General features: G+C 37.0%; 1 protein-coding gene across 14 annotated transcripts in view; it reads right to left on the reverse strand.

The window, feature by feature from the left end:
• LOC139968818 (cGMP-dependent protein kinase 1-like) overlaps window positions 1–22,675 on the reverse strand; it is a 183,934-nt gene that overhangs the window by 12,022 nt on the left and 149,237 nt on the right. For 2 of the 14 annotated variants that reach the window (XM_071973247.1, XM_071973252.1), the window contains 6 exons: window positions 18,492–18,548; window positions 13,647–13,685; window positions 8,186–8,312; window positions 7,297–7,433; window positions 4,367–4,456; window positions 254–395 (listed from right to left, as the gene is read on the reverse strand). In XM_071973247.1, the coding sequence (XP_071829348.1) occupies window positions 254–395; window positions 4,367–4,456; window positions 7,297–7,433; window positions 8,186–8,312; window positions 13,647–13,685; window positions 18,492–18,548 (592 nt within the window). Of the gene's footprint in view, window positions 1–253; window positions 396–4,366; window positions 4,457–7,296; window positions 7,434–8,185; window positions 8,319–13,646; window positions 13,686–18,491; window positions 18,549–22,675 lie in introns of all 14 variants that reach the window. The other 12 variants (XM_071973246.1, XM_071973250.1, XM_071973249.1 and 9 more) reach the window with 7 other exon arrangements.

The raw sequence follows: 22,675 nt of genomic DNA on the forward strand, positions 1-22,675 counted from the left end.
TGCTATAATTTGGAGTCTATACAGACCTTAAAGTAAATTTAATACTCGGTCAGTAAATTGGCAGTAGAATGCAAACACCTGTTTTGGAAGGTATATAGCATGACTCATACACAAATCAAGGCAGAATGTTAGGTTTGCTTGGAGAGACTTGGCAGTATAGGTGGGAGGGGATGGGAGTCAGATAAGATGGGAGGGGAGGGAAGGGAGGGGTGGTGGTCCATCTAACAATCGTCTGGTGTTGTATTTGACTCACCATCTTAACATAGCCTTTAGTATCAAGGAGGAGGTTTTCTGGCTTGAGGTCACGATAGACGATCCCTCTACTGTGAAGGTACTGGAATGCCTCCACCACACACGCGGTGCAAAAACGGGAAATGTTGTCATCAAAATGACCTCTAAAAAATGAAAAAATAGAAAGTAAAAAAAAATTAATGATAGCAGTAATATCTCAAAAAGGAGAATTCTCTGCATTAATAAAACAAGAGCCCAAGGGCACTGTGGTTCCTTGCTTGGGGTATATGACAATACACATAATATTATCAAGCAAGATTGGGCTGAAATAGTCCAAGTAATTGTGGTCCTACATGTTCCCATAAAGTAACCAACACTAAAGCCAACACTTCTATGATCACAAAATGTGATCTGATTTTTTATCAAAGGCACTTTTGAGATCTAAATATGGCGTCAAAAATGTAAGAAATATAAGAGACCTACAAGCGTGTCAACAGATATGATAACAATGGTGACCTCAGATGACATGACCTTTAAGTTTCAAAATGTTCCACCACCCCATTCACAACTTGTCCCAAAATATCAACCATGTCACACCTTGGCATTGAGATTTAATTGCATTAAATGTCAAAAAATTAACTTTGAACTTGTATGTAACTTCACACACAAAGGTCACCCGGAGGTCAACCAATTAACATTTTTGATCGGTGAGACCTAAATAGAGCATGACTAAAAATTCAAACATTTTTTCGTTGCCCATTTTCTCCCCCCATAATACTACTTTTTTAACATTAGCTGACCTTTGGTGACCTTGGCTCACATGACCCTTAAGTTTGAAAATATTCCCCTATACCATTTGCAACTTGTCCAAAAAAATCAACCTTGTCACACCTTGGCACTGGGAGTTATTGCATTAAATGTGTGAAAATTAACTTTGACCTCAAATAACTTCGCACACGAAGGTCAAATGGGGGTCAACCCATTGACATTTATGATCAGAAGGTACCTTTAACATCTGAAAATAGCATCGAAACTGTAAAAATCCACAAAACACTAAAAAGGTCACCAGAGGTCAAATTGAGGTCAAGGGTCACCCGGATGCGGGTCGACAATTGGATTACATTGAAGCAACTCCCAACCCTAACGGACAATTTGTTCTCAAGTTGTCGCAAAAATACTAGTTTTTTATCATTAGTTGACCTTTGGTGACCTTGTATCACATGACCGTTAAGTTTGAAAATATTCCCCTATACCATTTGCAACTACTCCAAAAATATCAACCTTGTCACACCTTGGAACTGGGAGTTATTGCATTAAATGTGTGAAAATTAACTTTGACCTCATATAACTTCGCACACGAAGGTCACACAGGGGTAAACCTATTGACATTTATGATCAGAAGGTACCTTTAACATCTGAAAATAGCATCGAAACTGTAAAAATCCCCAAAACACTAAAAAGGTCACCAGAGGTCAAATTGAGGTCAAGGGTCACCCAGATGCGGGTCGACAATTGGATTTCATTGAAGCAACTCCCAACTCTAACGGACAATTGGTTCTCAAGTTATTGCAAAAATACTAGTTTTTTATCATTAATTGACCTTTGGTGACCTCGGATCACATGACCGTTACGTTTGAAAATATTCCCCCATACCATTTGCAACTTGTCTCAAAATATCAACCTTGTAACACCTTGGCACTGGGAGTTATTACACTAAATGTCTGAAAATTAACTTTGACCTCATGTAACTTAACATACAAAGGTCACCTTGGGTCAACTTATTGACATTTTTGATTGATGAGACCTAAATCAGAGCATCAAACTATAAAAAATCAAACATTTTTTTCTTTGCCCATTTTCTACCCCCAAAATACTAGTTTTTTGACATTAATTGACCTTTGGTGACCTCGGATCACATGACCGTTAAGTTTGAAAATATTCCCCTATACCATTTGCAACTTGTCCAAAAATATCAACCATGTCACACCTTTGAACTGGGAGTTGTTGCATTAAATGTCTGAAAATTAACTTTGACCTCGTATAACTTCGCACACGAAGGTCACACGGGTGTCAACCAATTGACATTTTTGATCGGAAGGTACCTTTGATATCCAAATCTAGCATCAAAACCAAACATTTTCTTTTTTGCTCGTTTCCTCCCAAAATAAGCACATTTTTTCTAATGTGATCTTTGACCTTTTGACCTTGGTTTCAGATGTAGTTTAATCTCCTGATTCCAAAAAACAAAACGAAAAGTCTGTACAACCATCCTAACTCCGACCGAAAAACTTTGACCCCATATAACTTCGCACATAAAGGTCACATGGGGTCAACCTATTGACATTTATGATCAGAAGGTACCTTTGACATCTGAAAATAGCATCGAAACTGTAAAAATCCCAAAAACACGAAAAGGTCACCAGAGGTCAAATTGAGGTCAAGGGTCACCAAGATGCGGGTCGACAATTGGATGACATTGAGGCAACTCCCAACCCAAATGGACAATTCGTTCTCAAGTTATCGCAAAAATACTAGTTTTTTATCATTAATTGACCTTTGGTGACCTTGGATCACATGACCATTAAGTTTGAAAATGTTCCCCTAACCAGTTCACAACTTGTCCCAAAATATCAACCTTGTCACACATTGGCACTGGGAGTTATTGCAGTTTTAATATTTTCTGTTTTTGGACCATAACTGACCTTTGGTGACCTTTGTGAGCACCAAAAACAATAGGGCACACCTTCTCCATATGGCGGATCTATAGTCCAAGTTTGACCTCAATCCAACATTCCCTTATTGAGATAGAGCGTACCCAAGCAAGTGTCACAGACGCACACACACACACACATACACACACACACACACACACGCCAACCTGACTGCATAGGTTCCTTTTGCTAAAGCAAGGAACCAAAAATATATTTATAAAATCTAAAAGTTGAAACCATTGAGGATTTTTTTCCCGAACAATTTTGTTTTGTTTTTTGGGTACAGTTCAGTGAACTTGCAGTACACAAAGGTGCAAGTTAAAACACACAAGGAGCAGGAAGAAGAAGGAAAAAAAAGTTAATATTTGCATCTCTCAAGAGATGATAGCAACTTGAACAACAGACAGACAATTTAACTAAAGAATATAACCTTGGAACATGGAAGAAACATGACCAGGGACTTTTTATCCGGTTATTGATTTTGGACTCGAATGACGACTAACCATCGTATCGTATATCCAACTCGGGTTAAAAATTTGAAGTTTTCCAAATTTCAATATCCCGTTCCTTCTACTATTTCTCTTTGTGACTATGACCTTAAACTGACCGCTAAATAGAGTGAAAAGTCAGGAATGAAACACTTGAGATGATCTTAATCATCTTCCATCAAAATTGTCGACCAATCGCGAAGAGAAAGTCGCTAATAAACGCGAGGAACAGGAAGGTACAATCCCGGGATGGGACTGATACCTAAGATATCGAATCAAGTTGGAAGTACTGTTTGACGGGAGGCAGAGGGGTTCAGAGGGGGTGGTGGGTGGTCGATACTTGCTTAATTGAACGGTATTACACTTCTCAACAGGGAACGTGGATTGAGTGTTGCAGATATTGTCCCCATCAATTTCATTAAATCTTTCCCATGGATACAGGTTTGACTCGGCTAAGATTGCTTGAAATAAGTGCTCTGATCTCAAGTATTTGGAAACAATTGAGTCCTGTTGCAATATTTAAAATTCCAAATTTGGTGAGTTTATCAATTTCATAGACAGAATGCGAACAAACCTACACACACATTGATCAAACCAAGATTGACATGCCGGTTTGAACAGATTCTGCACGATTAAACATAAAGATCCTGAAACATCTAATGAAATGATAACGGTGGAATATCTCCAACTCTGGGCTAGTTATACAAGGATACACATATGAATATTCATGAGTACATGAATATTCATGAGTACATGAATATTCATGAATATTTGCCCTTATACAAGTTATATGTGATATAATATTTAATGAATTGATTATTTCAATCTACGAGTGTCTTATGTACTGTACCTGTCCTTGATAATAGTCGAAGTACAAAAGTAGCTTCAATATTTTTTATTAATTAGTTACTTAAATCTATCTATTGTCTTACGTACCTGTCCCTGAGAATAGTCCAGAGTTCTCCCCCTAGACACACCTCCATCAGCATGTAAACATACTTGCGGTCTTTAAATGTCTTGAAAAGCCTGCAAAAAATGTTAAAGTATCATTTATTAAATACTTCATGAACCCTGTGTTCTAATGAGACCCTTTATTTCTTTCGTTTATACATAGTTTTTTTCCTTAATTTTTCTTTAATATTGTTCCAAACATTGAATCCGTTTTCCGATGCTAACAGAGACATTTATCGCATATTATAACTGCACTTACAGCGTATAAGCATGTTTTGGTGCTTACCTAACACAAAGCGTGTAACGCATTTAATATATCCCTGGTAGTGAAGGCCCTCAACTGTGTCAGTAATGACACAAATTTTTTGTCAAGCACGAGATCAAGTAGAATGTAGTCTGCACTACAGAAAATTATGAGCCCAAGCATCCCTTTGAGTTGTAACCCTTCCCCCCCCTCCACCCCCCTCCACAAAAAAATCCCCTTTTCCATTCTTGAAATGAATCAAGCTGCTAATGAGATCAAGGTGAATTCAACTCTGCACTTGTTGCAATCCTTTCCTTGAAAGACTGAGGTGAACAATTTTTGGCAACATTTTTATTGCTTTAAACAATTCCCGCAAGGGATGGATGTTCAATAGCAAATCAGATTTTATTTCTAAAAGTGGAAAATATATGTATAAATAAAATAAATTGACAAAGGGTGGATGAGTCTATTTTGGGATTTCTCTACTTGCCAAATAAGAAGCCAATTTGGAGATGGACAGAACTAACTGTCAAAGAGATGTGTGTGTGTACTAGAGTAAGTCCCTGAGCGATTTGTCAATTGTGAGTATCCAATCAGATTCTCTTAAAAGGGCACAGTGACTCGATTTAAGGCAAGATGAGATAACAATGTATGCCATCAACGTCTTTTTCACGTTGCGTAATTACATTAAATCTGATCTCGCGGCGACTTGATTCGTTTCAAGTCTACGATACAGAGAGAGGGTTAACATAGAAGACATCGTGATTTTAAAGTGTAACTCTCCGAAACAAGTCTCCACAAATTTTGAGATTATGTAAAACCTAAATTATCGGCGCCGTCTTGACTGCAGATTATCAAAGTTCCTTACGCTGCTGGAGCTATTTGCTTGTGCTTACACAAGAATGGCATTTTAACCGACACTCCGTCAACCTTCAAGACTTTTGTGAGCCAGAAAAAAATATGATCCTTCTGTTTTGGAAGCAAAATTCAATGTAACATATCTCCACAAGTGAGCACTATAGTTTTTTAACCGGAACACGTGGTTTAAATTTTCTTGTTCAACAACCGGAACCTTGAGGTTGTTTGAGGGGAAACAGACTCTGTTCCAGAGAGGGTATGAACTTTTCAACCTCACAAAGAAAGTAAAATGCTCTATGTTTTCCAGAACAAGGACGTTTCCACTCCACATGATGGGCAGTTGGCTTCCATGATCCCAGGGCCACTGGGTGACTAATTTTTTTTAACTAAAATCACTCAATCCTACTTTCTGACAAACATTTATCTGGTTTGGAAAAAAAAAATTCTGATGTTAGGACAACCTCCTAGGCAGTCCACATTATCCAAGGTACAACAGCCTATCCTAAATAATTACAGCATCTCTATCTCGATAAATTATAAAAGTTAATAAACAAATATAAAAAAATAAAAAGATATCATGGTATTTGTCTATTTGTTCTCAATTGACACCTCTAGACAGCATTTTTATGAAAGCAAATATGGGTACAATTTCTCTTATTTTGTTCGGCACAGTGTGACATCATCCACACGTATTCCAGACAGAAATATGAAGATATGGCATTTGAAATGGCCTTGAAATATGAAATTCAAAACATAATTAAAATCCTTCCCGCTAACATTTTGCGAATCTTACAAAACTTGAAACAAATTTCTAATGTTAAAATTCTTCCCCAAACAGTCGTTGTCGCTGCTCGGGTAGCGCTACTGCAAAAACGTTACATGAGATTGCAAAAAAAATTTGAAACAGATCCGACACCCGATCATGCCATCGAGACAAAGAAGATCGTTCTTTTGAAATAAGTGATTTGGTACCATCCATCAACACTTGCCTAGCAACAGTTACCTAGTAACATAATCACAAGGTCTTTTCAAACATACAGAAATGTAGCTCAAGCCATAAAAGCAACAAAAAAAAGGAAAAAGAAAAGAAAAGAGGAACAGTTTATGATCATGATAATGATGGTCGGGATTCAGCTCTAAGGATGCACAAATACCTACTGGGTTAGAATAAGGTTCATATCTAATGAGAGGATTACTTACATGTAACGCTCTTATATTTGGCACCACAATAATTTCAAATCCTCCCTAGGCTTCTCTCTTTGCTATAATCAACACTCATACACAGCCCACTTAAAAACCAGAGAGAATCTCACTGTATAGTAGAACAGGGGACTGGTAGTGATCTCAGAATCGGACAGTAATGACATGTTAGATACTCTAACTCTCTCTAACTTATTGCTAGACGGTCCTTTAGCGTCACCTCCAAATTGTTAGCTTGCTGAAAGTTTTAAACATTCTTAGGGAGTTACAACTTTCTCAAAGATTGTTAATAGTATCCTGCAAGTATTTCTCTGACCGCTAAAGGGTACCAAACAGGTCATATTTTTATGTGAGAGGAAATAATCTCATGCCGAAGGTACCATCTTTGTTCATCGTTGAACATGAGCAGCCATTATTTGATGTTACCAGTTTGTAGGCTAAGTAGATCTGTACAGGAGATAGGTAGCTGAAGCATGAAGCAAATGTAGCATTGGGGGTGGAGGGGGGGTAGGAAAAAGGGGGGGTTGTGACAATACTGGTAAAGGTTAATTTGGTCAGACATTGTGTGAAGTGTGAAGAGAAAGATGTACAAGATGTGCTATTAATCTCTTACTTGCAGATAAATGGAGAATTTGATTCTATCATAACTTTCTTCTCAGAGTAGATATGTTCTTGCTGTTTGGTGTCCACAATATGGTGTTTCTTCAGGCACTTTAGTGCATACGTTTTCTTCTCACCAGCGACTTGTACCTGTACGAATGGGAGAGACAGTTTAAATATGAGAAACGGTTGAGTGGAGGGAGGGCGTTGCTTCCTAGCAGGATCTGTATCAAGACAACCAGATAAAACGGTAATACCTGTCGGTGATATATGCCCGATCTTGAAATGTCATTGACAATGCTTCAGTTTGTATTATATTGCAAAGATCACCTTGTAGCCAACTAAAATCACTTTTCACCCGTTGCAGCAATCCTATTAATTACGTCTCAGGGTGCACTCTTCATTTCAAAGCTACCACGCCAGTGTACTTGACTTACGTATCACATATTGTTGGTTACTGAGTTGTGGGGGGGGGGAGGAGGGGGTGATTCATGAGATTATTACTTAATAGCCTAATGGTATATGCTATAACACTTCATTTGAACTAATCCAGTCTTCACAATTAATAACTACGTAACCAAGCCGTGATGGGTGTCATTTACTAGAAAAAATATCTCTTGGCCATTTTGGTTGGTCCATTAGTTCTAGAATAATTTAACTGACTTTTAACATTGGGTAATGTTGGGTACAGAACTGATAGGACACGCTATCCACTTGATAGCCTAGCAATGCTTATTTTCTCAATCTAGATCTCTTCAAATTACCTACAAAAGCCAATTACAATCTTTAAACACGAACACACATTAAGATACACATGTATCAATCGTAATGATGGGGGGGGGGGTTCAAGGGTTGCTTTATCAACCAGTTCAAAGCTGGTCAGTGCATATAAAGGACTTTACCAATTCCACTCTTCCAAAGCCTCCCATGCCCAGTGTGGCCACCAGATCCAAGTCAGTTATTTTCAGCGCCTCCAAAGATTCCTCTCCCTTCCTGACGGTCATGTGAGTGGACTCGACACTATCAGAACTAGACCTGCGGGTGGAGTGGCAAATTGAGCAGTTTGAATAACTAATTGAGCAATTAAAGTCTATTGCTAGTTTCAACTCAGTCTATGAGCAACATTTATAAAGACCTGGACATGCTAACCTAACTAGTTTCAGTTTGTACCAACGTCTACAGGTTGGTATTAAAACTTGTGCACTTTTCAGACAAGATTTGCTTCTATCAGTATGCTCAGTGTGGTAAAAACCACATTTGGCTGGAACATTTTCCACCTAACCACCCTCCCCCCTCCCCCGTACCCTCCCAGGATCTAATACCACTATCGCAGTACAACTTGTGCTGGTTAATAATGGTCATTTATACAGCATTTATACAGATCTGGACATGCAAACCTTTCTAGTTTATACCAGGTTGGTACTAAAACTTGTTCACTTTTCAGACAAGATTTGCTTCTATAAGTGTGCTCAGTGTGGTATAAACCACATTTGGCTGGAACATATCAGGTTGTGTTACATTTATCAACCTTACAGGGCAACGTGAGTCTAAGGCTAACCCCTTGAAGATGAGGGCAGCACAGAATTATAAATGGATATTTTAGTTCAAAGCTTCAGCTTACTTTCTGTGCGAGGGATGGAGGGAAGTAGGATAGAGAGGGGGAGGGGTGGTAGGAGGGGGGTGGTAGCTAACCTAAGTCTGAGGCAGAGCTTGAGCAATGGGGATAATACCCTGTGGGCACCCATTCTCTACACAACCCTCACTCGACACATGCTATTGGTACACATAAAGTCTACGTGTTAATATTTGAATCTACTGTTGTGCAAAATATCACGGAAGTGAAACGACACTGCAAGAGAACAATAGTGAATCTCAAAAAGATGAGAATTACAAGGAAAACATGGTGGTTGTGATACTTCCCTCGATGACTAATGGACCGTAAATGAGACTTAACCCATCTCAGAACATTGCGCATGAATGATATGTTAAATTGTTAGAAAGCTTGACAATGTTGAGAAGGTCATTACCCAATAGCAAGCAGGTTAAATGATTAACTCAGACAAATTCAGTCTGAGGTAATTTTTAACATCTGTATGATACATATTAAAAAATTAAAAGAATCCAGACTTTTTGATGAAATTATGTCCCACCATCTCACATACTGCCCTAAACTGACCCTCAAAAGTTTTTTTCCCCCTTCTCCACAATATGTGTATACATGTATCTTAAAATCCCCATTTTTGCAGCAATGTCTGAAAGTGAAAACTCCTAGCCCAGATTCCATTCATAGTCAACATCAAATGTAAAATGATGAATTTTACAACATCCATGGAGTGCAAGATACAAAAGTGAACATGCTGGGTTCAATTTGAATACACCAGATTTCAATAGACCAAAAACCCCGATTAGAATGTGATAATAAGGTTTATAGTAATCCCAGTAAGACTTTTCCAATGAGAATATTTCCAAATGCTTTAATGTGGTGATAAAATGTCACAGCATTATTCCACATTTATATTCCACCTGGCAATTGTATAGAATGTAGCTGCATGGTTAGCTCACCTTCCACCATAACTAATTAGGATCAAGGCAAACAATTACCTAGGCTCCTCCAATAATTGATCTTATACATATCACATCTATGCAATAGTATACATGGGAAATTTCCTGCAAAAATGATTTCCTGTACCCTTATCTTGCATCCACTGAGTTCGCCATGTTGCCCATGGTTACCACATAACGACCAATTTTTAGTCACTGCATCCATGGTAAAACCATACACCACATTTGATTCATTATCCCCATATGGTTACGACATATTGCAAGCATGTTCCATACACCATAGTCCTTGGTTATTTTTTCGTACTGAGTCGAGCCATATATGATTACTATGTATTAACAACCGCGGTTACATCATAACCGTGGCCCATGGTTATATAACTTTGTTTTATTATAGATCATGCAAAGATTAACAAAATACAAAGAAAAAACCATGATCAGAACCAGTAATTACCGTTAAAGTGAATACCAGGAGCGGTTGATATTTTTAAAAAAAAAAAACAAGGAAAAATGGAGTGGAAAAGAAAACAAAGAAATGTATTGAATAAGATGAAATTATTATAAATTAAAGGAAATAGCCAAATTAGGAGAAAAGGAAGGAGAAGAGGAATGGAGGAGGGGTGGGAAGAGAGAAAAATAGGGTCATTCATAGAGTTTATTAAATTAATAAATATTAGAACTTGTTAACATCTACATATATCGTGCTTGTTTGTATATCTGTTATTTATCTGAAAAAAAACAAACTCTTTTTGTTTATATTAGTGAGACAATTAAGTTGATGGGTAAATGTTTTGTGACTGACTTCTAATTATCAGTTACCAGTACAGGAAATTAGTATTGAAATTTAGTTGTGAGAGGGGGTTGTGAGAAGGGTACACGTCTGTTAATGGATTAATGCATATCATCTGAATTTATCGTGCTGGGTACATGCTTGTATGCAAATCTAGAAGTTAAAATGGAAAATGGAGACATGTATCAAAAGAAAAGAAATACTTTATTGATATCCTTCCTGAACCCAGAATGTTTCCATAAGATTTGTATCTATTCAAGAAATATGCAAGGATAAACTCTCTTGCAGTCCCCCAACCTGTTTCCCCCACCCCCCACCCCCACCCCAAAGAAGAAAAAACAGTTGTATGGAAAATAATTTAATATCATTAATACGAACAATCTGTTCTTGCTATAAGAAACAGGAAGTTTATATGTGAGGTTTATAGAGGCACAATAAATTGCTACTCTTTGATAATATCAGATACTGAGTAAATTCAGAGAGACTTACATCCTTTTTACACTTTTTTCCTGAAATGTATGATTTCCTATCTCAAATCTAAATAATGTTATCAATAAAAACAAAGAGAAATACTACTTTAATATAAAGAAACACTTCTTACAATTTGTCCCAAGCGAGGTAAATTTTTTTACAGAGAGACACACGTGTAAAACTTAGCACACAACAGCTACTCAATGCAGGTTGCAACTGCATTTTGTGGTATAAAAATAGCCACACATACTACCACAAACTACACAAAAACAAATTTCGCAATTTGTTTTTGACCTTATATGGCAATCACTTCTTCAACTTTACTAAATTTTCAAGAAACTGAAAATATTCACTGTCACCATCTAATTTATTCAAAGTATAATTCAATTAAATTTAAGTTTATGTAATTTAATTTAAGGAAATTGTTATCTCCACTAAAATATAAATTATTACGTTCAATAAAAATCCCTTCCGTTAGCAGAATATTATTGCTTGGTTTTTCTTAATGCTTTATTACCATAACAACCCGTTCTACAGAATATTTGGGAAACTATGCCCATTTATGACAAGCATTTGATGCCACACAGTTTTAACAATTGTTCTTAGACACTTGTAAAAGTAACTGCTACAATCCAAACTATTTCATTTTATCACAATATGGCTCCGGCTCATATATCAGAACACAGACAAAGAAAAACAAGAAAAGAAGAAAAAATAGTGACAATGATAAAAAAAAAAATATTAATAAGTAAGATATACCCTTACACTACTTTGATGTCTGTTGGGGAAAAACAATCCCTTTCCATTCTTCATAGGTGAGACTAAAACTAGAGATATTTTAATGAGAAATATGGATTACCAATACTGTACACACAGCCTCTGGCAACATCTTCCCCGGTGTTAAATCTGTTAAAGCAGTGTCTATAAGCCTTGATAATGGTACATTTAGCAACGTTCCTTGATATGATAATACCACATACCAATGCAATATTCCCAGACATTGAAATTTACTGGCTTCAATGCCAGTGGATTTTGCCATTTTTGTGGGTAGATATTGAGAACATAAAACACCCGTTAAGTTGACCCAGCATGATCTCTGTACCTGTAAAAACTGAAAACCAGTATTTATTGCTTACTACCAGCAATTGCTTTCATATAGAGGTCCTTGCCCCTACCTGAATCAGTTAGAAGTGACAAACTTGTCCCCTCCCCTCCCCTCCCACCTGTTCAGTGTGATGATCAGGATGATCCTCTCTGATAAAATAATCTAAGGATTACAAGTCAAACAATGGTAGTATCAACTGTCTGTTAATCCTTCCATCTTCTAAAAAGTCCTTTTTGCCAGCTGTATCTTGATTCAAAGCATGATTCATCATTAATATTATAACCTCTGTATGTATGTATAAAAAAATACATATTTCAAGACTTGGCTGCTAAAATGTTTTGAACCATGAAGAAGCTTCTGAAGTAAACTAACCTTCGGGGAGGGGAAGGGAGGAGGGGGGTTATCAGCAGGAGCATTCGTGCAAATCTAACGCTGCAGTCAGTTTACATCGAGAGACAGGTGGCTACATTTCCTTTCACCGGGGAATTTTGGATCCAATCTTTACTTCACCTGGATGACTGACAACCACCTCCCTCCCCCCCCTCCCCAAGTTCCTTTGCCTGTTTTGTTTATATATACACAATCTCTTCTGTTGTGAAGGATTTACAACCTGTCATGACTCGTTCTGATGTTGAAGTTTGGACAGTACGATGATAACCATTCATTAATATTGTTTTGATGTTTTGATTAACTTGTTCACCGTTAGGTTGCAGCTAGTACTAACCACCCTCAAATTAACGAACCGAATCAAACAAGACACAGATGTAATTCGATTGACAACCTGATTTTTCAACCATATTTGTCTGTGATGCCACACTGCCCATGCATATCGATGGGGAGCCAACCCTATCAGACACACAACAGTCGTCTTCAAAGTTCATCAAATTTGAATAGTTATTTTTATATGACATGTAAAACAAGAAGTTTTAACATTCGTGTGAGCAGCAGGAAGATCAACAGAAAAGTTTGGTACTTTCATGCGTCGGACAATCGACACACTTTCACTCTGAAGAAGCTTTTTATGTGATGAAAACATGTTTTGTCTGAAAAGGGTCAAATTTATCTTCCAAGTCATGGCCTATGTAGACTACATGAGGCATGTCAAACCAGTCCCCACTCACCCCTCCCTCTCCCTTCTCAAACAAAATTGTGTTGTTACCCTTGAGTAGCGAGACAAGATGCTTCCTGGCGGAGCTTTCATGTAACTTATGAAGGAGAGAATATGTTTTTGAGGTATAAAAAGAAAAATTATTTATTGGCACTGTTAAGGGATGTTTATCATGGCAGTGGTTAGAAATCGTTAAGAACCGATACACTTTACACCAGTTGTAGTGGATGAATTGAGTTGATATCTTTGCAATGAAAGGTAAAATGCTCATGAAAAGTTAAGTGATAAAACATTTATTAGTTTGTTAAACGTTTAGCATGCAAGACTTACAAGGTACGTGATGACTCGCTGTCAACTGAGGTCGCTCGTCTGTGGGGTTAACAATAGTAATACATATCGTCACTTTGTCCTATATATATATCTATATATGTATATATATATGTATATATATATGTATATATATATATATATATATATATATATATATATATATATATATATATATACACGTAGCGATCCCAATCCACAGAGCTAACCAAGAATTAGTCCTTCGTTATCCAGTGTCGCAAACGTGGCTTTACCTGCTGACCTGAGACTTGCACACAGTCGAAGGCTAAACTCAAACGTTGTTCAGTACTTAGCTCATGTTTCCTACTTTCCTTGCAGACAAAAACAACCAGTCTTTCTGCTACATACTAAGCTACGTACTATAAGTTTGACCACTCTCCATTACAGGTCTGATACAACATGTATCTTTATTATAATCGGTCTCCCTCCCACCATACAGAGAATAAATAGTTTCCCTTGGTGGGTCTTTATTCAACATGTCCATACTCTGTCTCCCTCCCACCATACAGAGATATGTTTCCTCTTTGTGGGCCTTTATTCAACATGTATCTTTATTATAATCGGTCTCCCTCCCACCATACAGAGAATAAATAGTTTCCCTTGGTGGGTCTTTATTCAACATGTCCATACTCTATGTCTCCCTCCCACCATACAGAGATATGTTTCCTCTTTGTGGGCCTTTATTCAACATGTATCTTTATATAATCAGTTTCCCTCCCACCATACAGGGAATATATGTTTTCCCTTTGTGGGTCTTTATTCAACATGTATCTTTATTACAATCAGTTTCCATCCCACCAAACAGGGAATATATGTTTTCCCTTCGTGGGTCTTTATTCAGCATGTCCATACTAAATGTCTTGCCTCCCATCAGCAGCGAGCCATCTACTGGTGTTGAGGAAGGCCTTTACGACAAACACAAGTAATGCTCAACCAAGGATCTGTTATATGTACCTGGCCTAACAACCACAAAGATAAACTTGATGTCTAAGAATGTTGACATCGAAATTCAACTAGCAGAGTGGATAATAGCTATGCCTTCCGTTTATGTTTCACATTGCCTGTGACTGTAATATCCCTTCAAAGGTGTACGCCAAAACTTTAGAATAAAGATGCTGACATCGAAATTCAACTAGCCGAGTGGATTATAGAGCTAAGTCTTCCCTTTATGTTTCATGTTCTCTGTGACTAAAATATCCCTTTAATGAAGCAGATGTTTCATTTCTAAGGAGTATATTTCGGAAGGGGATGATTCCAACCCTCTACATTTCACCCCCTGGAAAAATATCAACGTTGCTATAGACTAAACCTATATGTCCCTCCCCCCCCCAAAAAAAAATTCAAATTAATTATAAAAAAATTGGAGGCACATCTGCAGCCCTGGTTATGTTTAGAAAATAAAACTGAAAGCAAGGAGAATTGCATAAATTATAAATGATACTGAAAATAAATAGTTCACTGTTTATCCTTTGATGATATCTAAATAGATTACATGATGGCATATCAATGTGCTTGGAGAAACTTTATAACAGTCACAACAAACATTACAAACATGTATATACTTAGAATAAATTTATAATTCCACATTTGCATCTTAAATTTACTTAAATCTTGTCACGGGAAAAGATTATCGGTACTTTTCTGCCCAAATTATGTTACTTATCCTCAACAAAAAACAAAAAAACATTTGCAAAGATGAAAGATGTTGCACCATCCATTAAAATGATATATGAATAACTTTAGGGCACACCATAAAAGCTATGAACACTTCCATGAAGTGGCCAAAGGCAAACTTTTAACATTTTAAATCCCCTTCCTGAAACTGAAAGGCCTTTTATGTTGTATAGGGTTTATTATTGTTTACTACTAAAGGGTACTTTTCCTTTTACCTTGTATATAGGCCTATGGTGGGCTTACCAAAATATAGGATGAATATTTCAGTTTGATCAGGCATATGTAGCTGTTTATGTTGAATGCCATGTAGATAAAACACTTTCCTAAATTGCAAAGTACAGTGTTCTGTTATCAATGGAGGAAGTACTATAAACCTTAATGTATGTATCAAGCTGTAAGCATGTGTTTCTTGGGCATCCTTACCTATTTGGAAGTAGCCCGATCGTGCGGTTACACTTGAACTACTATGATAGATAATTAAATATTTGTCTGTCAGTCTCTTTCTGTATTGTGTTGTTTTGGCACTGGTGTCAGAAGTGGGAATATTCCAGCGCACAAATATCCTCACAAAATTATATATGACTTTTTTTTTAAGAGAATTCGTCATTAAGCCATGCAGATGTTGTTGAAAACAGAATGACCATCTGGCTTCAACGTGAAAGAACAGATCGTCCAAGCTTTCTCTTCCTATTATTTACCTCATCCAACAAGAGATAGGATTTAGGGTGGGGGGGGGGCGAGACTGATCAAGGGTCGTTACGACATGGGCATCTGGAGTCCTCAAGACTCGAAGCATAATACAATGTAAAACTAAAGAGTGTAGCAAAGACAAGAAATCACGAGATGGTCGACATCTGCTATCATAAATTAACAGACAACAAAAGTATAGAGAGGTATGTCCCTCTTTAAATAGCGATTAAGATGAATGATAATTAAACCTGGAGACACATGAAATGATGTCGTTAACACCTCTGCTCACAACTGATAACAAACGCACACAAACACAGCATGATATTGCAATGGCATACATTTTAAAGTCTCCCATACTCCAGCAGAAATGACAGAAAGAAAAGTAGAAAACACGCAGACTGTCTTCTACACCCAGATCATACTGTTCCATGTCCAGGAAAGAGTCTTGTTGCATCGACAGATTATCAATGATAAGACTATCAATCCATTAGTACAGACACTGCCAGGACAGACTATCAATGCTAGGACAGACTATCAATGCACTGACACATTATCAATGCAGAGACAGACTACCAATGCTTGGAATGCCTGTCAATGCTAACACAGGCTATCAGCGCTAACACAGACTATCAACGCTAACACAGACTATCAACACTAACACAGACTATCAACACAAAGATAGACTACCAATGCTAGGGCAGACTATCAACGCTAACACAGACTATCAACACTTGGAATGCCTGTCAATGCTAAGACAGACTATTGATGACAAGGACAGTCTACATGTATGCTAACACAGACTATCAACGCTAACACAGACTATCAATGCTAACACAGACTATCAGCCCTAACACTGACTATCAACGCTAACACAGACTATTAACACTAACACAGACTCTCAACGCAAAGATAGACTACCGATGCTAGGACAGACTATCAATGCTAACACAGACTATCAATGCTAACACAGACTATTTACACTAACACAGACTATCAACACTTGGAATGCCTGTCAATGCTAAGACAGACTATTGATGACAAGGACAGTCTACATGTATGCTAACACAGACTATCAACGCTTCACAGACTATCAACGCTAACACAGAGTATTAACACTAACACAGTCTCTCAACGCAAAGATAGACTACCAATGCTAGGACAGACTATCAATGCTAACACAGACTATCAATGCTAACACAGACTATTAACACAAAGACAGACTATCAATGCTACAATGCTTAGGGCTATTGATGAAAGGCAAAATCAGTCCTGAGTTATCAATGCAAGGAGAGCTGAGAAAGACTGTCCAATTTAGGACATAAATATCCATTGCTAGGACAGAACACCAATACCAAGAGAGGCTGCTGTGTCACTGAAAGGACACACCCGCAAAGACAGCTCGCTATAAGCTAGCTCGGACAAAATTTCACAATCTTTCTACAAGGAAACTAGAAGACAGTAACATTCACAGCAAAAGGAAATTATGCAAAAAAACATTATTGCAGGCCGTTTATGTTAGAATTCACAATCATAAATGATGCATGCTTATTCTGCTTGCACATCAAATGGAATGATAACTTGTTGTCATATCCATGGAAAGGAATTTTTATATATCCAGTGATAAAAACATTCCTCTCACTTTCAGATGAAAAATAAGAGGGGGAGGGGGGGGGGATTCAGAAAGACCACAGCAAGAATGCAGAGATTTTACACTAAAAATTACGGTCAAAGGGTGTGATTATATTGAGGCACATGACATAACCTCACTAACCAACTAATTAAAGAATAGGTAACATTCTGGGAATCATCAAAAAACAAAAAAATGAAGCCAATTTGTAAGTTGAAAGCAATACAATGCGTACTTGCTCCAACGTATACAAAACACCACTGCAGGGCATTTCAATATAGTTCTGTCTAAAGACTCATATTCCATCTCCATATGCGATTCCCATCACAATTCAACTACAACCACCACACAAAGCACTCATTTAACTGCAAACAGTGTTAGAAGAATAAAGTTAAAAATAAATAAAAAAATAAAAAATAAAAATCTCACAAAGAGTTAACAGCAAAGTAAAGAATTTGGGGTTTGTAACAGGTTTTTGCATATTTCTGTCTAAAGACATATTTTCCATCTCCATATGCGATTCCCAACACAATTCAACTACAACAACCACACAAGGCACTCGTTTAATTAACTGCAAACAGTGTTAGAAGAATAAAATTTAAAAAAAAAAATAAAAAATAAATATCTCACAAAGAGTTAACAGCAAATGTAAAAGAGTTTTGGGTTTGTAACAGGCTTTTGCTTTGCTTTTCAAAGATAAAGAGGCAGCATGGGGTAGATCTACTCGATGGGGTATCCATTCAACGTGCATTAGAGAGAGTAAGTAAAACAAGTTGGAGTAGGAGTAGGAGGAGTAGGATGAACATTCTACCATCTAGGACTGATGATTGGCTTACCTACAGTTTGAATCTAGGCTGTTTTCCTTATTACTCCTATAATGTGCGGAGAGAAGCCTGTTGATAAAAGTTCATCTAAGAGTCAGCATGATTGAAAGATTGCGAGAAGGAACGTGTTTCACCTTGCGGAGACAAATTACTTGTACGGACAATCCAATGGGTGATATAAAAATCTCTCATGAACTTACTCCACTGTTTGACGTTCTCCGGGGATTGGATGACCTAGGCACATTGCGATAGGAATAAGATCAATGACCATAATGATCACTGGTCATTCTGCTAGGTATCTAGATATGAGTTTATGTCCATGTTTTGAAACGTCGGAACTGAAACAAACAACTACTGCATTAATTTGGCAAAATAAAATCATAATAAAACCAGAATGCAGAAATGCAATGTGGTTTCGATGATGTAACATAGGCAGTTTATTTCATGAATCCAACGTAATGTATACTGAGGGTTGTACCACATTCTTGATCTTAGTAATACAGTGAAAAGCACACCAAATATGAGGTCTGCCCAAGCTTCCCTTCTTGAGATATCGTTGACAAAGTTTCCACAATTTGACCCCTGGTGACCCCAAATGACGTTTGACCTCCACCAAAAACTATAGGCTTCTTGTACTCAATGTGGTTTACAATATGAGGTCTGTCCAAGCTTAGTTTCTTGAGATATCGTGTTTACAAGGTTTTCACAATTTGATCCTTGGTGACCCCAAATGACCTTTGATCTCAACAATAAACAATAGGATTCTTGTACTCAATGTGGTACTTCTACACACCACATATGAAATTGGTCCGACCTTCCCGTCTTCAGATATCCTCTTTACATTCTGAGCATCACAAACGCACACACACACATACGCCATCATGCAAAGGTTTACGATTATCATTGAAACTCAAAAAGAGGAAAAGGGGGGGGGGGATTAACAGTAGACAAATAGACAAGACAACGTTGTACATCCTTGAACATTTACAGGGCAAAACGAATAAAGCACTTAACATGTATCTCTTCCTAGTCTTACTGGCATATGTTTACATTGATTTTTATCAATACTTGCCAACATTTGCTATTTTTACAATCTCTTTCGTGTATGTTGTTTCATATTGGGCTGCTGATATGGTGTCACATGACCATTCCTGACAATCTGTTATTTTTCCAATCACAGATTGTAGACTTCATTTAGCATGCCTGCATAAATCACTAGTATCACTGCATAATAAAGGTATTCAAAAGCAAATCAATCGAACCATGACGAACCAGACGAGAGTGAAACTTTAATTTACTACCTTACGATCTTCTGAGTTTGTCTGACACGCCACTAAATGTTGAACAACAAATAAACAGCACTGCTTTTTCATCTGATCCTAAATTAAATTGTTAATTTATTCTATTTCAGAGTACATTTACTCGTAATCTAACTGATTGTCATTTACAGGCGAACTGTTGATTGTTTCAGAGTTACTGCACTTTCAGATCTCTGTCAGTTACATACATCCATCAACTGTAAACATGTGCCTAACCATGCACAATATGCATAATAACAATAATATCTTAATGAGACAAAAAAGTCACCATTCTGTAGTCCCCCAAGATAGCATAAAATCAAACTGGGAAAAGAAACTGTCACAAATCACCGTCTTTTTTAAGTTTTAACCCAGGCTGCCGTTCTATACCATGAACATGACTCTTTTGCATGTAACTTGCAGAATCTTGTTGATAAGAAAAATATATAAAAGCATGTTTAGACTAGGAATAAATTGCTTTAGGCTGCCTTTCCCCAGTTCATTTTGCCATTTCGGATCAATTTGGGATCGGCTGTGCCTTATCCATCATTCTCCCACATGTACAATAGTGTCCAAACGATCTTTTCCTCCAATCAAATTAGACAACCTAAAGCAATTAATTCATTGAACAACATTTCATAACCATGCAGTTCAATTAGCTTAACTGGATATAGCCAAGGTTCCATTCCAACTATAATCAAGAAATTGTAAAATAATAAATAAAAAAAAACAGATTTTTTTCACATTCTTTCACATGAGATTTCACTTTGATTTACATATCTGGCATCTTCACTATGTACCATTTTAATTTAAATTTTAAGAAATACGTGAAAGAATCGCTGAAGTTATTTTGAAAATGATTGATACCAAATGCAAATAGGACTTTCAATAGCATTAATTATTTACGACGCAAAGAACAATAGGTTTTTCTTCTTGAGGTTGAGCTTACATGACTAGAACAAACAGATACAACTCGTTCAGTACCGATTCTTCTCCTAATGTATATTAAATATTATTATTATTATCATTATCATCACTATCATTATTCTTATTATTATCATTATTCTTATTATTATTTTTTTATATTTTATTTATTTTTTATTATTATTGAATACATCATCTTATATTGTTTACAAGATCAAACTTTTTCTACTTTACCTTTACTTTCCTCTGAAGTTGTCTTTTTTTAACACACAATATCTACAAAACAAGCAAACTAAAAGGAAACCTGCAAAGAGATGTTTCACTTCTCAAAGATTCCCTTTTACAGACTTTGTTGTTTTATACAGCATATATTATTCGCAGCTATTTGAGTTTACTAAGAATATTGCTCCGTAAAGGATTTTCCTTGATAAATAACTACGGACCCCTTAAAGCAGCATTTTGCGTTTGGTCGCCGTTTTCTACTTTTTTGGCATGTCCATCGATTTTTTTACATATATCAATCACAAAACAGCAAACTAAGATATTAGCCAAGTTTTTTTCCTGCCAACAACGTTAATTGGCGAGTAATTAAGGATATTTGCAGATAATGAGAAGAGTGTCCTCGACAAATTCCACTGTTAAAATTAATCGCCAATTAATTCCGCCAAACCCACTAGTTTGAATTCAACCAATCAGAGATGCAGGTTTAGTTATGAGCCGCTGCTAAAAATAGATTCAAGACTTTGCGTTGGTACAACCAGGGAGATGTATTGAACTCCCTGGTTCAACTGCCATATAGACTGTACACAAGAAAAGCATGGTGTTGTATTACATAGGCCCATTGGTCAATGACGTTCGTAGTGTTTAAATATTCATATTATGGGCGAGGTTTATTGGGTTCTAACGGTAAATATCTTGGAGAAAAATAAAGTTGAAAGTTGCAAATTTTTCGACTTTTATGCCACCATGTGAAGTAAGATTTAAATAGATAAGCTAGTTATATATGTCGTTATGGCATCGTGGAGTCAGTGAGGTTGAGAAAAATCATAGAAAAGGACGCAAAATGCTGCTTTAAATACAAGCTTTCTCCTTTTTAACCCCTTTCATTCAAAGATTACTAAGTAGTAATTACCGAGAATAATTTGATTCGATGCTGACAGATTTGAGGCCCAGATGGTTCACATGAAAAGCATGAGTGTAAACCAATTCCAAATGGACAAACAATTTCTCTTAATCATTTAAAATGAAATATAAACAATGACAGTTCACAAGGTATGTAGCAGTAGTATGCTCATGAGGGGGGTAGGGAGGGGGGATTGCACCCTCTCCATACCTTGTCGGTTGGGGGGAATATTCAGCCGAGGTATGTTTCCACAATTTGAAAGTACTTATTAGTACAACCTTGCATTTAAACCTTAAAATCTTATAGTCTAAATATTCCTCAGAATGCACCATTGACCTTTGCACTTTGATATTTTTCTGGGGGAGTACCCTTCACCCCCTCCCCCTACATAGGGCATATTGCATGAATGACCCCACAGCCACACTTCACATTGCAAAAGTTTTGATCTGAATACACAACCTGTCCAAAATCAGTTTAACCCTCCCCCACCTCATCCCACCCCCCCGGTTGTTTTCTCACTAACAAGGTCACAGAGATCCCCACGCGTGAACCGCTAGGGCTTAAGCTTCACTACTATCCTGCATGAATTAAAATTTCAACACTCTTATTTAAAAACATTATCAAAGCAAAAGGGTTAATTTCCATTTTTTGTATAACTTTTTTATCGGCCCCAATTAAAAACATAAATTTCGAAAATTCTTGAACATAAATTTACTTCAAGTTGCAAAATATAGCACCAGATTGCATCTAATGACCCATAATTAATAAAAACTAAAAAACTAAAAACTCCCCTCCCCTTAGACCCCTCCCCAAAGAGGGCATTCACAAATAAACATTGTGCCCCCATAATT

The sequence above is a fragment of the Apostichopus japonicus genome, chromosome 6 (assembly GCF_037975245.1).
Source record: "Apostichopus japonicus isolate 1M-3 chromosome 6, ASM3797524v1, whole genome shotgun sequence".
Lineage (NCBI taxonomy): Eukaryota > Metazoa > Echinodermata > Holothuroidea > Aspidochirotida > Stichopodidae > Apostichopus > Apostichopus japonicus.